At 35.4% G+C, this 12,822-nt stretch overlaps 1 protein-coding gene across 1 annotated transcript in view; it reads left to right on the top strand.

Annotated features, from left to right (window-relative positions):
• The window catches only part of PIBF1 (progesterone immunomodulatory binding factor 1), a 128,334-nt gene that overhangs the window by 103,198 nt on the left and 12,314 nt on the right, over positions 1-12,822 (top strand). Inside the window, exon 15 of the mRNA XM_086611658.1 lies at positions 1,575-1,659. Coding sequence (XP_086467784.1) covers positions 1,575-1,659 — 85 coding nt within the window. The remainder of the gene's footprint in view (positions 1-1,574; positions 1,660-12,822) is intronic.

The raw sequence follows: 12,822 nt of genomic DNA, 5'->3' as shown, positions 1-12,822 counted from the left end.
CACTATTTAAGGCATAAAGGAACTTTTATTATTGCTACTCTAATAAGTTTGTGAGTCATTTTCTAAAATGATTGGTTTATGCTGTTAGGAAGTACAGAAATCCAAGAAAAACTGACATATCAGTAAGTTGCAACACATGAACTCAGGAAAAAAAATAGCACAGCAATTTCATCATGATTAAAAATGTCACCAAAAATAAAACTCTTGAAAATACTAAAATATCTTTGTAGTTTTTCATAAATGTTACCACTTTCCTTTTAAATAACTTAGACAACTAAGCAATTTAGCTGAAGCATACATTTTTTCTGAGAATTAATGAATGCCTAGAAGGACAGTTATAATTTACAGTACAGAGCTTGCAAGAAACTGCCAGAAAATCTCCAGGGCAAAGGATGATGTTGCTTATTTGAAACAAGCAGATGATACAGAGCCAATTAAAGAAAAGGTTGATTTATTTTGTTGATCATTTCTGGATTAAATACTGTGAATATTAAATAATTTGTGTTTGCAACATATCTAATTGCTGCATTCTATTTATAAAATTTTAATACATTTACTTTTGAACTCCTGACCTGTACTTATTACTACATGTTTGCTCTCCATATGCAGAATTGCATTTTATATAGCTGCTGATTTATGTCGTAGTTCATATTGTACAACCTATTTAGTTAAGTCATGATAATGGCATATATAACATTGATCTTTCAAGAAAATCTCTATGGCCGTTTTAACAAACTAGATTATAAACCGGCATTATGTATGCACTAATCTGAAGTTTATTGTTGGAAACTGATGTTGGGGCTAAATATGAAAATACATTTAATTATATTAGAATTGCTGCCTAGAATCGGAAAATGTAGGCGAAACATTTCAAATGCCCATATTCTTTAACTATGAAAACAAAGAACAATTAAAGTTAAACTTGGTGCAATAAAAGCATGCCTTCATGCTTTTCGGTTCACAAGAGTAACTTGATCCCATGCATTCTCCCGAAATATAAAATAAAAAATGGCAAAAATAAATTTACAGTTTCTGCAGAAACTACACAGCTAAAAGGGAGAGCTGAATGTTGTTCTTCCTTGTATTTGTTATTTTCAAAATTCTAAATACAGTATTATCAAAGGAGGTGATATTGAGAGAACAGTGTGTGCTGCTACTAGTGATGCATACAACAAAGAAATCCACATTTTGATATAGAAGTGTAGGTATAAGGAGCCTTACTTTACTTATAAAATGAGCTCATTTCACCTAGAAGAAACCAAGAGATAATAATAGAAGATTCTGATAATTTAAATTACCTTTCAGAAAATCAAAAAAAAGCCCCATATTTTATGAAGATTTTGAATAGTATTGCTGTTAGACTAAAATAAGATTTTGTATGTATCAGTGCATTCAGGCCCATTTATAAAAATTCCAATGCTTGAACATAGAGAAGGATCCTTTGATACAGTTACTTGAGCAGATTTTCATTGTTGCCAGTATTTAGCTTTAGAAAATGCATGTTTCAGCCAGCATACAAGATTAAAAGTGATTATCTGTTGCTATTACTGCATTTCCTATCCTCTTTCTACCAGTCTTTTAAATAAAGACAAGACAGCTTTGCTTCGTGTCAAGAATCAAATGGCAGCAGATTTGGAAAGACTTCTAAATCATCGTGAGGTAATCTTCGTGTTTTAACATTACTACTATAAGTATGTTTTCTCTCTCCTTACCCTTAAACCATGGGGAAAAAAAAAAGATTGGTTTAGTTTGGTTTGATTTGTTGAGGGTTTTTTTGTCTGTGTCATTTACAGAAACACAAGTGATGGTGTGTGTCAGGCATCCAGGAGGCTCTCAGTTGTACAGAGTTGCTAAATTAAAATCATAGAATCATAGAGTGGTTCGGGTTGGAAGGGACCTTAAAGATCATCTAGTTCCAACCCCCCTGCCATGGACAGGGAAGCCCTCCACTACACCAGGTTGCCCAAAGCCTCGTCTAACCTGGCCTTGAACACTGCCAGGGATGGGGCATCCACAACTTCTCTGGGCAACCTGTTCCACTGCCTCACCACCCTCAATGTAAAAAATTTCTTCCTTATATCTAATTGAAATCTCCCCTCTTTCAGTTTAACGCCATTGCCCCTTGTCCTATCGGTACACACCCTTGTAAAAAGTCCCTCTCCAGCTTTCCTGTAGGCCCCCTTTAGGTACTGGAAAGCTGCTATAAGATCACCCCGGAGCCTTCTCTTCAGGCTGAACAGCCCCAACTCTCTCAGCCTGTCTTCATAGCAGAGGTGCTCCAGCCCTCAGATCATCTTCGTGGCCCTCCTTTGGACTCGTTCCAGTAGCTCCATGTCCAGTAGCTCCATGTCCAGTAGCTCCATGTCTATGTTGGGGACTCCAGAGCTGAACACAGTATTCTAGGTGGGGTCTCACGAGAGCTGAGTAGAGGGGCAGAATCACTTCCCTCGACCTGCTGGCCACACTCCTTTTGATGCAGCCCAGGATACGGTTGGCTTTCTGATCTGCCAGCGCACATTGCCGGCTCATGTTGAGTTTCTCATCCACCAGCACTCCCAAGTCCTTTTCCTCCGTGCTGCTCTCAATCCATTCTCTGCCCAGCCAGTACTTGTGCTTGGGATTGCCCCAACCCACGTGCAGGACCTTGCACTTGGCCTTGTTGAACTTGATGAGGTTCACACAGGCCTCTCTGTTGACTTAGTCTCACTGTTCTTTCTTTTCTTATGCGTACAACAGACTTGCCTTGCAAACTATTTAGCGTTGACAAGGATTTGACAAGTATTTAGATAAAGGTGATGAAGTCGATACTCATATAATCTTCAAGGCCTGCATGTGCCACAGTATGCCCCCGGATCTCTCCCCACTCCCTAATCGTTGAGACCAAAAACCTGGACAAAACATTGTGCAATTCATTTCCAGTACACACATCTGAGTTTCTTTTCAGCTCCAAAATAGGATGTGGGAGAGGAAACAGGAGGAAGTCACTCAGGTTTCATTCAGACAAGAGTCAGGGTACTTCTCTGTGTACTCACCTAAGTTTCATCCAAGCAAGTAGTCAAGAGTGTTTCTCAAATACGCTTTCAGATCTAAAAGTATGTAATGTCTTGCCATTTAGACATAAATGCTCTATAAGGCTTTTGTCCAGATTTCTCTCTAAACAATCTTAAGAAATCAACATGTTATGGAGCATGAGAGAAATTATTTCTGCAGATTAGTTATCTGAAACAAAAAATAGAAATAAAGGAAGTTTACTGAAGGAGTCCCATACACAAATTATCTGAAAAAGGGCGAATAGTAATATGGAAAGTTCACTGAAGCTACAGAATACTGAAGGTATAAACCCAAAAGCTGACCACGAGCAGCTATTAAATGATCTTCCAGAGCTGATGAATGATTTGGCAAGGATTTGCAGAGAAAATGCAACATCAATGAATCAAAAGTTATGAATGTGAGGAAAAACAACACAAGTTATATATACACAGTGCTGGGATCTAAATAGCCAGTTACCTGTTCAGAAAGATCATCATAGAGTCATTATATCAATAGTTCTCTGAAAATACTGTTTCAATTCTCTGACCGGGAGGAAAGGAGAAGATAGGGAGATTCCTTTTAAGGAATCCGCAACTCCCCTAGATTATCCTGTCTGAGATTGCAATATCACTCATTCTAATATCATTATTTCCATAGAAACCTAACTATTCATGCACCTCTTGAAGTCCTTTCACTCCACCTCCAAAACTATTCTTCTCCATCTCCTTTCCTTGCTATTCCCTCAGAGTCCCTTCTTAGATCAGCAAACAAAACACCATGTCATGAATTAGTCCAAACTAGTTTTTCTGCTACCAGTTACAAAACCATTTTTTGTTAGAACCGGACCAAAACAATTTCGCTGTTTTGTGACAGCTGAGTCTAAGTGAGCCTCAAGTGAAAACTGTACTAATTCTGTTCCTGAGTGCAGATCTCAAAAGTGAAACAATGACCTTAAACAAAAGTAAAAAGGAAACAATTCTTAAGTTGTTTTCTTTCTGTGCTGAATCACGCTGAGTGTTTGTCTGATGCAATTTCCTCCTAGAACAGTTTTTACATTTAATTCTTTGAATTGATTGCAGTGCTTGTGAAGTTCCATGCATAGAGATCGAAATAGTGTCATTACAGAAGAGAGTAATTGAACATGCTTCCTTATAGCAACCCGTAGGTGTCATTGGCCTTGCAGGATCATCTGTGCACCGGAAGTAATCATTCAATAGCTCTTATTTCTGATGCCTGTATCCACATCGTATATTTAAATTTGAAATTCAAGTCTGAGACTAAGGCAAATATTTAGGTTAGGTTATATTTGGATTTGCTTTTTTCTTTTTTTTTTTTTTTGTGATTTTTTGTTCATATGAAACCCACTGCTCCCTATTAATGTAATAGAAAACATTTAAAGCATTTCTAGATAATTTATAAGCCTTATAATTTTATCAATGCATTATCATATCATTATATTAATTATATGAAAAATACTCTGATGAAACATGACTTAATTCTATAAATATGTCATGAATTTTCTGAATTTCTAATAGAATAGGCCCTTGGCAGGGTAATTTCAAATTAATTTCTTTCAAAATTTCCTGTTCCTACTCCTACCCCAAGTAGTGTTGCTGCCAAGTAGTTGTGCTCTCAATTAGTTATGCCTTGGGTGCCTAGTTTTAGTAGTGTCTTATCAACCAACATGCATTGCAGCTGATTAAAATCAGTAGAAAGTGATAAAGAAAGGTAAAATTTAACGATGTTCTGCAAGAAAACTGTAAAATTTCTATCTCAAAGCTATGCAACGTTGTTTACATCCAAACAACATTAGCCCCTATGACTACCGTTATAAAGAATTCCTGATTCACAGTAGTTTACTTCTTCGGGTCATTTCATCACTTAAAATTTTCAAACTGTGGCCAACAATGCAAGCAAGGCTGAGTGAGGCAGGCTTTATAAAAAATAAAATAAATACTTGACTCTGAAACAGACATCATCTTGAATGTTCCTCATACCCTGGATGTTAAGAAATTGAGCGAGTGTTTCCAAAATTACTATGGTTTTATCAAATTCCATTTTATATCTGTTAAAAATAGGCTGTATTAGCCATATTGTTTTACCTAACAGTGATAAAGTTTTTTTTTAAGTCACCTACGCAGAAAAGGATATAAACGCTGAAAAATAAACATTAGAAGTTGCATGTTTTGGAGAAGAAAATTATTAAATGCCAGTACAGCACACCCAAAAAAAACAACAAAGAAACACAAATATAAGCTACCGTTGTTTTACAAAAATGTGTGAAAATAGCAAATGTATTTGTATGTTTAACTTGTCATTTCTGTTTATTCCTAATGCTGCCCTTTATTTTTTACTTTGAATGCAGACCTCTCCCAGTAGTTTTACGGTTAATGAATTTCTCTAAAAAGCAATTATCTCATGTATTGAAGTCTTTGTACAGCATAGGACAACTTTGTTTACAGTGAATTAGTCTTTAACTAAAATTTTTGCTATCTTAGTAAAAAAGTTAAATATGCAGAAACATCACAATTTCACAGTAAATATCCTTGCTAATAAAAAAAAAAGGATGATCCAAATTTTCTAATCTTGAGCTAATAAAGACTTAACTTCATTTAGACAAGGTGTGTGTTTTTAAATAAAAGTAACATGCAATCTATAAATACAGATACATGCAATTTGAAAAAATATAATTATGGATTTATATGTTCTGTACATGCTATTATGTAATATGATTACCATCAGTCTTGTTTAGTCAGTGCACATACTAAACTGTCGTGTTTTGTTAGGAATTACCTTGTTACCCTTGTGTTTCAAGTAAAAGTATTAGAATTGTTGAATAGATAAATCCAAGATCTTCATAATTAACACAAATTGAAGTTCAGGTATGTTAAAAGTACAAGCAAAATGCCAAAACAGAGTTAGTGCTGTCTTACAGTGACATGTTTCAATACGTGTACAGTTTTGACTTAAGATATTCAAGCCTGTGTGGTCTCAGACTATATTAACTCTTTTTAATGAAATGTTAGAATTTGAGGGGTTGGTTTTTTTATTATTATCTGCTTGTGATATCAGCTGGAATCATAATGCTTGCTTTGGAGATAATTACAGCATTTCATACACTTTTTAGATACAGAAATACATTCATGTTTAATCTTACTTCCCTTTTCATATATTTTAATTTTGGAAGAAAAAAGTTAAATGTTAAAGTCTGAATCTTGGAAGAATTCACACAGGGCTCCTACATGAGCTCTTTCATTACAGGAAAAAAATGACACTAGATATTCACATAATAAAATAGTTCATTACTTCAAGTTATGTAGACTGAGCTAATTCAATGATGATCATTATGTTTTTCTGTGGGAAATTAAAGTGAAAATTGGTCATTTGACTATACATATTCTAAAAAGGTTGTGTCTACGCATACAGGAAAAAAATCTAAGCCTTTTTTTTTTAGGCTATATTCTTGGCCCAAATTCTTAATTGTTTCTTGGCCTTCTATTTCCTTTTTTTTTTTTTTCTGAATTAATTAGTAAATGAATGTGGAAAACTTTTTAATCTAGCTTCTCATTTAGATCATTGAGAATCATCTGGTATGGTAACATTTCTTATCTTCATATGGATAAATGCAAACTTCACTATTTGAGAGGGAGTTCAATGGCATCATCGTGAATGATCAGTATCATAGACCAGGATCATGCTGAGATCATGTTCTTAGAGGTGCATTATAAAGCCTTCACAGTGCTGCTGCCCTCTTTGATCTGTCAGAAGAAACTGGGGTACACAGTGTTGCGATGCCATTTGTAAACCCCTCAATGCGTGATAGCAAGTACAGTTAGTACAGCCAAATATTTCAGGTTGTTTCAGACTAAGAAATTTTATGTTTTTTCCAGATAACCATTAGAGTTTTTAATTCTTTTTCCAAATCCATTAGAAGAACATAAAACATTGTTTGGAGGAACAATGGGGTCTCCCGTTAATAACTTTCTAGTAAACAGTGTTGTTTTTTTTAAAAAAGGGTATTTCAAATCCAGATTTATTTTTTGCATTATTATTTGTAGTCAGTGTTCTCTTTTTAATCAGCTGAACTTGACACTTTTGACCCTCTATCTTTAACTGTGGATAACCAAACCACACCAGAAAAAAAGACTTGTGGTCATGGTTTTTCCCATTCCAACTTCAGCGCTTACCTTATACCCCCAAATGTGGACCCTTGTTGCCCTAATGTCTTTGTATAATCAGGGGAACACAATTAAGAAGGAGGTTACATCAAAGCATTAATCAAGATGAAATTACACATTATGCCCAAGTTGACCCGATAGCTGTAACACTGCCTTACCGCTTTGCTCCCGATCCTCCCTCTCTCTCTCCCTCTTGCACCAGCTCTGCCACATCTCTGATGCTGCAGTGAGACCATTCAGATCACTAAGCAGAAACTTAACCTGACTAAAAAATGAAAACCACAGAAGTGAATTGCTGTCTGTTAGGTTAGCAGTTTGGATCACCTTTGGAAAGGGTCCAGCAAGGAAAAGAGCAAGTAAAAATATTTATATGTCAATATTACTTACCTGTGAAAAAGAGGGCATTTTGGGTCCAAAACTGTAGAGTATAACACACCAAGCTGCTGTGCCGTCCTTTATCTGCATCCAAACTTTATCCTTTTGTATATGTAATGGGAATCTGTAACTCAGAGGCACCAAAATGCAGTTCTCTGTTAAGTGCTAAAGTTAAGTGGGATGAATCCACTAAATTTTTTTAACTGAAGCTCTTGATCCGTGACTCCTTTTATCTGTTGGGGATTTTTTTCCTTCTTTTCCAGCAGTCAGCCTTTGACTAAAAGAAATATTTACTGTGAGCTCTGTATTCTTGGCACTTCCATTGCCATTCATGCTTGATGCGGTTGTTAGTATTTTGGAACATCAGAAGTGCAATTTTAGACTTTACCCATTGGATTGCAAACTTCAGATTTAACTTGGAAGGGCAGTCTGTCAGCACTCAGATATTTGGCAAGAAGTTTTAGTAATCTTTTTCTGAGGTTACATTTAGGAGGTTATAAATTTGCTATGCTTTGATGTATGGCATTGTACTGTTTCTTCAGATGTTTAAGGTGCAGATGTGTCACGGTAAAGAAAAACAATAATGTGCATAATTAAGTCTATTTTAGCTTCCCCAATTCAAAGTACAAATTGTAGAAACTGACTTCTAAAATCTTGAAATTTAAACTATTGTTTATATTTTTAATGTGGAGTTCATTGGTTTTTCGGGAAAATAAAACAAGTATAACAAATGAAGTTATTTTTATGCTTTAAATAAAAATATTCTAGGAGGCATAAAAAGAAACAAAAATAAGACAGTGGTGTAAGAGACATGAATAAAAGGCTTTAAATAGGTATTCCTCTAAGTGCTAAGAACAGTTTCAGTTTATATGAATATAAGGAAGATAACTTAATTTACACTACCCTTTTTTTTTACACTGCTTGAAATCATCTGTGTGCAGTGCAGCCTGGCAATACAGTAATTTTTAATCTGCAAAAGTAAAATGAATATTGTGAAACTATTGTAGTAAGAAAGAGTAACATTTATGACATAAACAGTGCAAATGAAGGCAGTTTATAACACACATTAATTTCCTATAACACAATTGTTTATGCAGACATGAGTAATTATCAGCACATGAATATTATAGTCTGGTTAAAAAGATAGGAAAACCTGCTGATATTTTATCTCCTTTACACATCTGTGCACTTGTGGTACATTAGCAGCTGTGCATACAAGTGATAGAATGTAAACTTGCTGAACTGGTCACCTGCCTTATTGACACATTCACGTGTTAACTGTGCCAAGGCTCTTCAAGTGAAGTTAGCAACTAGAAACCAGGCTCTGGCTGTCTGCTGTGGGACAAAGTAGAAAACGTGTAGTAGTAGTTTAAATAAACCTATTTGATATCAGTCAGTGAAATGGATACAAACACATGGGGTTTGATTGCTGCTTGTTTACTTAAATCTGGTTAGCTTATGTCAGTAAATTGTTGTGTCGCTCAAATTGAATTGAGTGCTAAATCTGTCTAAATATGTGGACCTGAATTGGTATGAATCTTCAGCTGGACTGGGTTAAAATTTATTTGGGTTAACCATTGCAAGCTCCTATTGTTTTTAAAGCATACTAAAGTATAAAACACTCTTACTGAGCTGTTCTTGCTGAGAATAGTCTACCAGTTTAATATTAAAATGCTGTTTGCCTAAGTGACAGTTATGTTTAACTTATTTTCCAATTGGCAGGTCAAAAGCTTTCCAAATATGATGGATAACTCACCATTTATGAGTAAACCTAGTGGGTTTTTTTGTTACTTACATGTATCTCTTCTCCTTTTCCAGATTTGCAGGTTTTCTCAACAATATGTCAAAATAATCCTGTTTAGTAACTCAGTATTTCTCTGGCTTTCACCACAGTAACTAAACACCTCACGAATATTATCCTCACAACTTAAAGCAGAAAAGTATCATTACCCCTGTTTTGCAGAAGCAACAACAAAAATGAAAGAAATGGTGGTTTGCCCAGACTCCCCAGAGTTTGTGGTAGAGGTTAAGAGTTCATGTGTCCTAATACAGTATCTTAATCACAGCCTTTCTTCTTTCTTTACATGTTTCAGTTCAAAAGCCCAAAAAGAAAATCTCCTTAGCATTTATTTTTCAGAACTAGACACAAATTAACTCTTTTCTCTAAGTCATCTTCTTACATATGAACTTATAGTAATTTGGAAGTAGTTTCACAAACAAATTTCGTTTTCACTTTGTATTGTTCTCAGAATTTACCTTTACATTCATTTTTTAATCCACATCTCCTGAAAAAGGCCACTTTCCAAAGTCCTGTGAGTCTTTAAAAAATGAAATCTAATGATTTTTTTATTCCAACTATAGAATGGGTATTTTATTTTATTTTTTTCATAATCAATATGCGTGCACCTGTATCTTACATCCACACTTTGGAATAGTGGTTCTTAGTTTGGGCCTTCATTTCAGAAGTCTTATCTGTGCTATTAAAGGCCAGAGGCTTCTCCTTGTTCCTGGAAATAAGTGGCACAGCCAGATTGGTTCCATGCTGCTTATGGCTACCTGTCCTCTGGACCACGCTAGCCATGTCCACAACAGTGGCATCTAGGCCCATGTGATGGTTATATTACCCTAACACTGAGCTGTTATTTCTGTTTGATTTTTTTGTTTTAATTCAAAGTATCTGAAGTAATGTAAGGGTAGAATATGACTTGAAGGCATGTGACATGCTTGAGTATGCAAAGCCAGCTGGGATAGTGCTGGGAAACTGCAGAACCGAAGGAGACAAATCTGGTTCTTCCTTCTTTTTCAGAGCAATCTGAGGAATGAACTGTTCCTAGAACCGTATCTAGGTGAGAGCTAGCTGAAATCATCCAGAACAGAGTCAGGGAGCAAGGTAATGCTTATGCAATATAGGTTGGCAGGGTTTAGTGCTCCAGCTCAGTCCTGGCACTATGCTGCTAAGCAGTCCTGATACACCCATAGAGACTGGGTGATGCTATTGTTAGCTACTTTTACAGAAATCTAGTCTTCTTTATTTTCAGCTAGTTGTTTTAAAAAGTCTTTTTTAAAAGTTTTTTTTTCTTCTAGCTGAAAAAAGAGAAAAAAAAATTCACAGCAGGCTGGAGCTCTTATGTGAATGAGATTAAAAGTGTATCTTGTTTTGTCCAAGCAAACAGAGGATCTGATGGGGTGCAAAAAAGGTGATAAACATAAGGCAACATTGTGCAGGTAGTAAGAATAGAGAAAAAGACAGAACAAATGAGAGAGAAAGGTGAAGTTAAGAACCAAAAATAGTTATTTCATTTATCTTTAAAATGTAGAAAATCTGGCTTCTTTTTTTCTTTTATAATAAATGGCTGCCAAATGCATTTTCCAAGTGTGTGTAAGATTGGAGAGTCCAGATGATCAAGCAGGAGGAACAGCTACTAATTAGTCCTATTAGGATATGCATAGTTTGTTAATGGCTCCAAAAGTTTCTAGAGAGCTTCTCTAAAGATCAGGCTAAGGTTTCTGAGGATTTTTTTAAATCTTGATGAATGTTGGATGTTGAACACGGCCACTTGAATTATCAGAAGCATTTGCAATTCCGTGACATTGTTCCAAATTTTAATGTTTCCAGAGTCTGAGAATCTAGTAGGCCTTGTGCTTGCACATACTCATCTCATGCCTATGTCCTGCACAAAACCCTGTTAGTTCTCAATAGTTATCCCACTATCTGGCCCACAAAAGTGAAAGAAAAGACAGGTGCTTTTCTTCTTTTTTTCCTCTTTTGAGAAGAAGTAAGGTCTCCTGAAGTATCTGTGCTTTACCTTACTTTGACCATTTACTCCTATAGTCCCATGTTTATCTTTCCAACTTTTGTGTTCCTCTTGGGGAATGCCCCTCATTGCTGAATTCTCTACTCCCGCAGTTTCATTCCATCTCAGCAATGACCTTGAGGATTCCAGATGAGTTTTCAGCATTTCATCATTAGTCATACTTTGAAGTATGGCTAATACTATCCTTAGCTGTAATTAAGTTATACTGAAGAAGATTGACTAGAAGTAACCCAGGACAGAAAGCCAATGTGTTGGATTTAGGAACCTGGAGAATAGCAACAGCTGCCATCTGAAAAAAACAGACGTAAAGAGGAGTTCAGAGGCTCATAAAAAGCTTTGGAGTCATAAGGGGAGGGCAGTACGTGTTTAATCTGGGATGGAAGCTTAGTGGATAAAAGGAGAAAACTGCTTTGTTGGGCGAGAGGGGAAGGAAGGGATATCTGCAGGGGTTGGGAAGACACGACTGAAAAGAAGTGATTGGTAACAGGTGCCTTCAAACAATCTCTAGCTCTGCCTCTTTCCCCTCTTTTCTGTGTAAAAGATTGTACATGATAATGTCAAAATTATTTGTGTTTCTAAAGTGAATGACTTCCTGCTCATCTATGTGCTGCAACTTGTTTTATATAAAAAAAAATGCTGATGTACAATGCTTAGCTCTCTTTTTAAATGTTAAGCCACAGAGTAATTATCATTTTTCTTATGCTACGTTTATGTTCCAAGATTCTAGTTTCTATTAATGTTCTGCATGTTTTCTAAGTAGATTACAGGGACATTTCTGCATCACAAGTAAGCCCCGGAGCTATTCTCAGCTTAAAGCTTGGAGAAACAAAGTGACATTTACATTGCAAAATGAGTGTAGAGAAGTTTCTGGCTCATTTTTTACAAGGAAAAAATATGCTCCTAAGCAGTATTTCTCATTTTTGTTATCTATTTTGTTGCTCTCAAGCTTTAATAAAACTTGAATTCCAAATAGTACTGAATTTAGGAAGAGGAAAGATTTAACAGTTGGGCACATTCATTCTTTTCTGGGAGCTGTATTATTCAGAATGTTTTACTAGTTTTCATATATATTCTCTTACAAGTTATCTTTCCATTGGTATACACTAAACAATTGTGTACTAAATGGTGATTTCTATTCAGCAATTTTTTAATTTTTTTTTTAGAATCTTAGAAACTGTAATAATAACACAGCATTTAGTAATGTCAGTTAATATAAATAAAATATTAATACATTTTTTGCTCTCAAAAATAGGAAGTTTCATAGGCAAAATGCCACTTATTTATGGATTATGTGATGGAATTGGCATGTGTATTTTAAATTACATGTTTTTGAGAAAGCAAGAATCAGTTAAAGTGATAAACATTTAAACAAGAAATTGTTGGCTGTTGAACATTCTGAAATTGTTCAGATATTCTGCACGTTT

Source organism: Tauraco erythrolophus, chromosome 1, assembly GCF_009769465.1.
Source record: "Tauraco erythrolophus isolate bTauEry1 chromosome 1, bTauEry1.pri, whole genome shotgun sequence".
Lineage (NCBI taxonomy): Eukaryota > Metazoa > Chordata > Aves > Musophagiformes > Musophagidae > Tauraco > Tauraco erythrolophus.
This window is presented reverse-complemented; position numbering and strand designations above follow the sequence as displayed.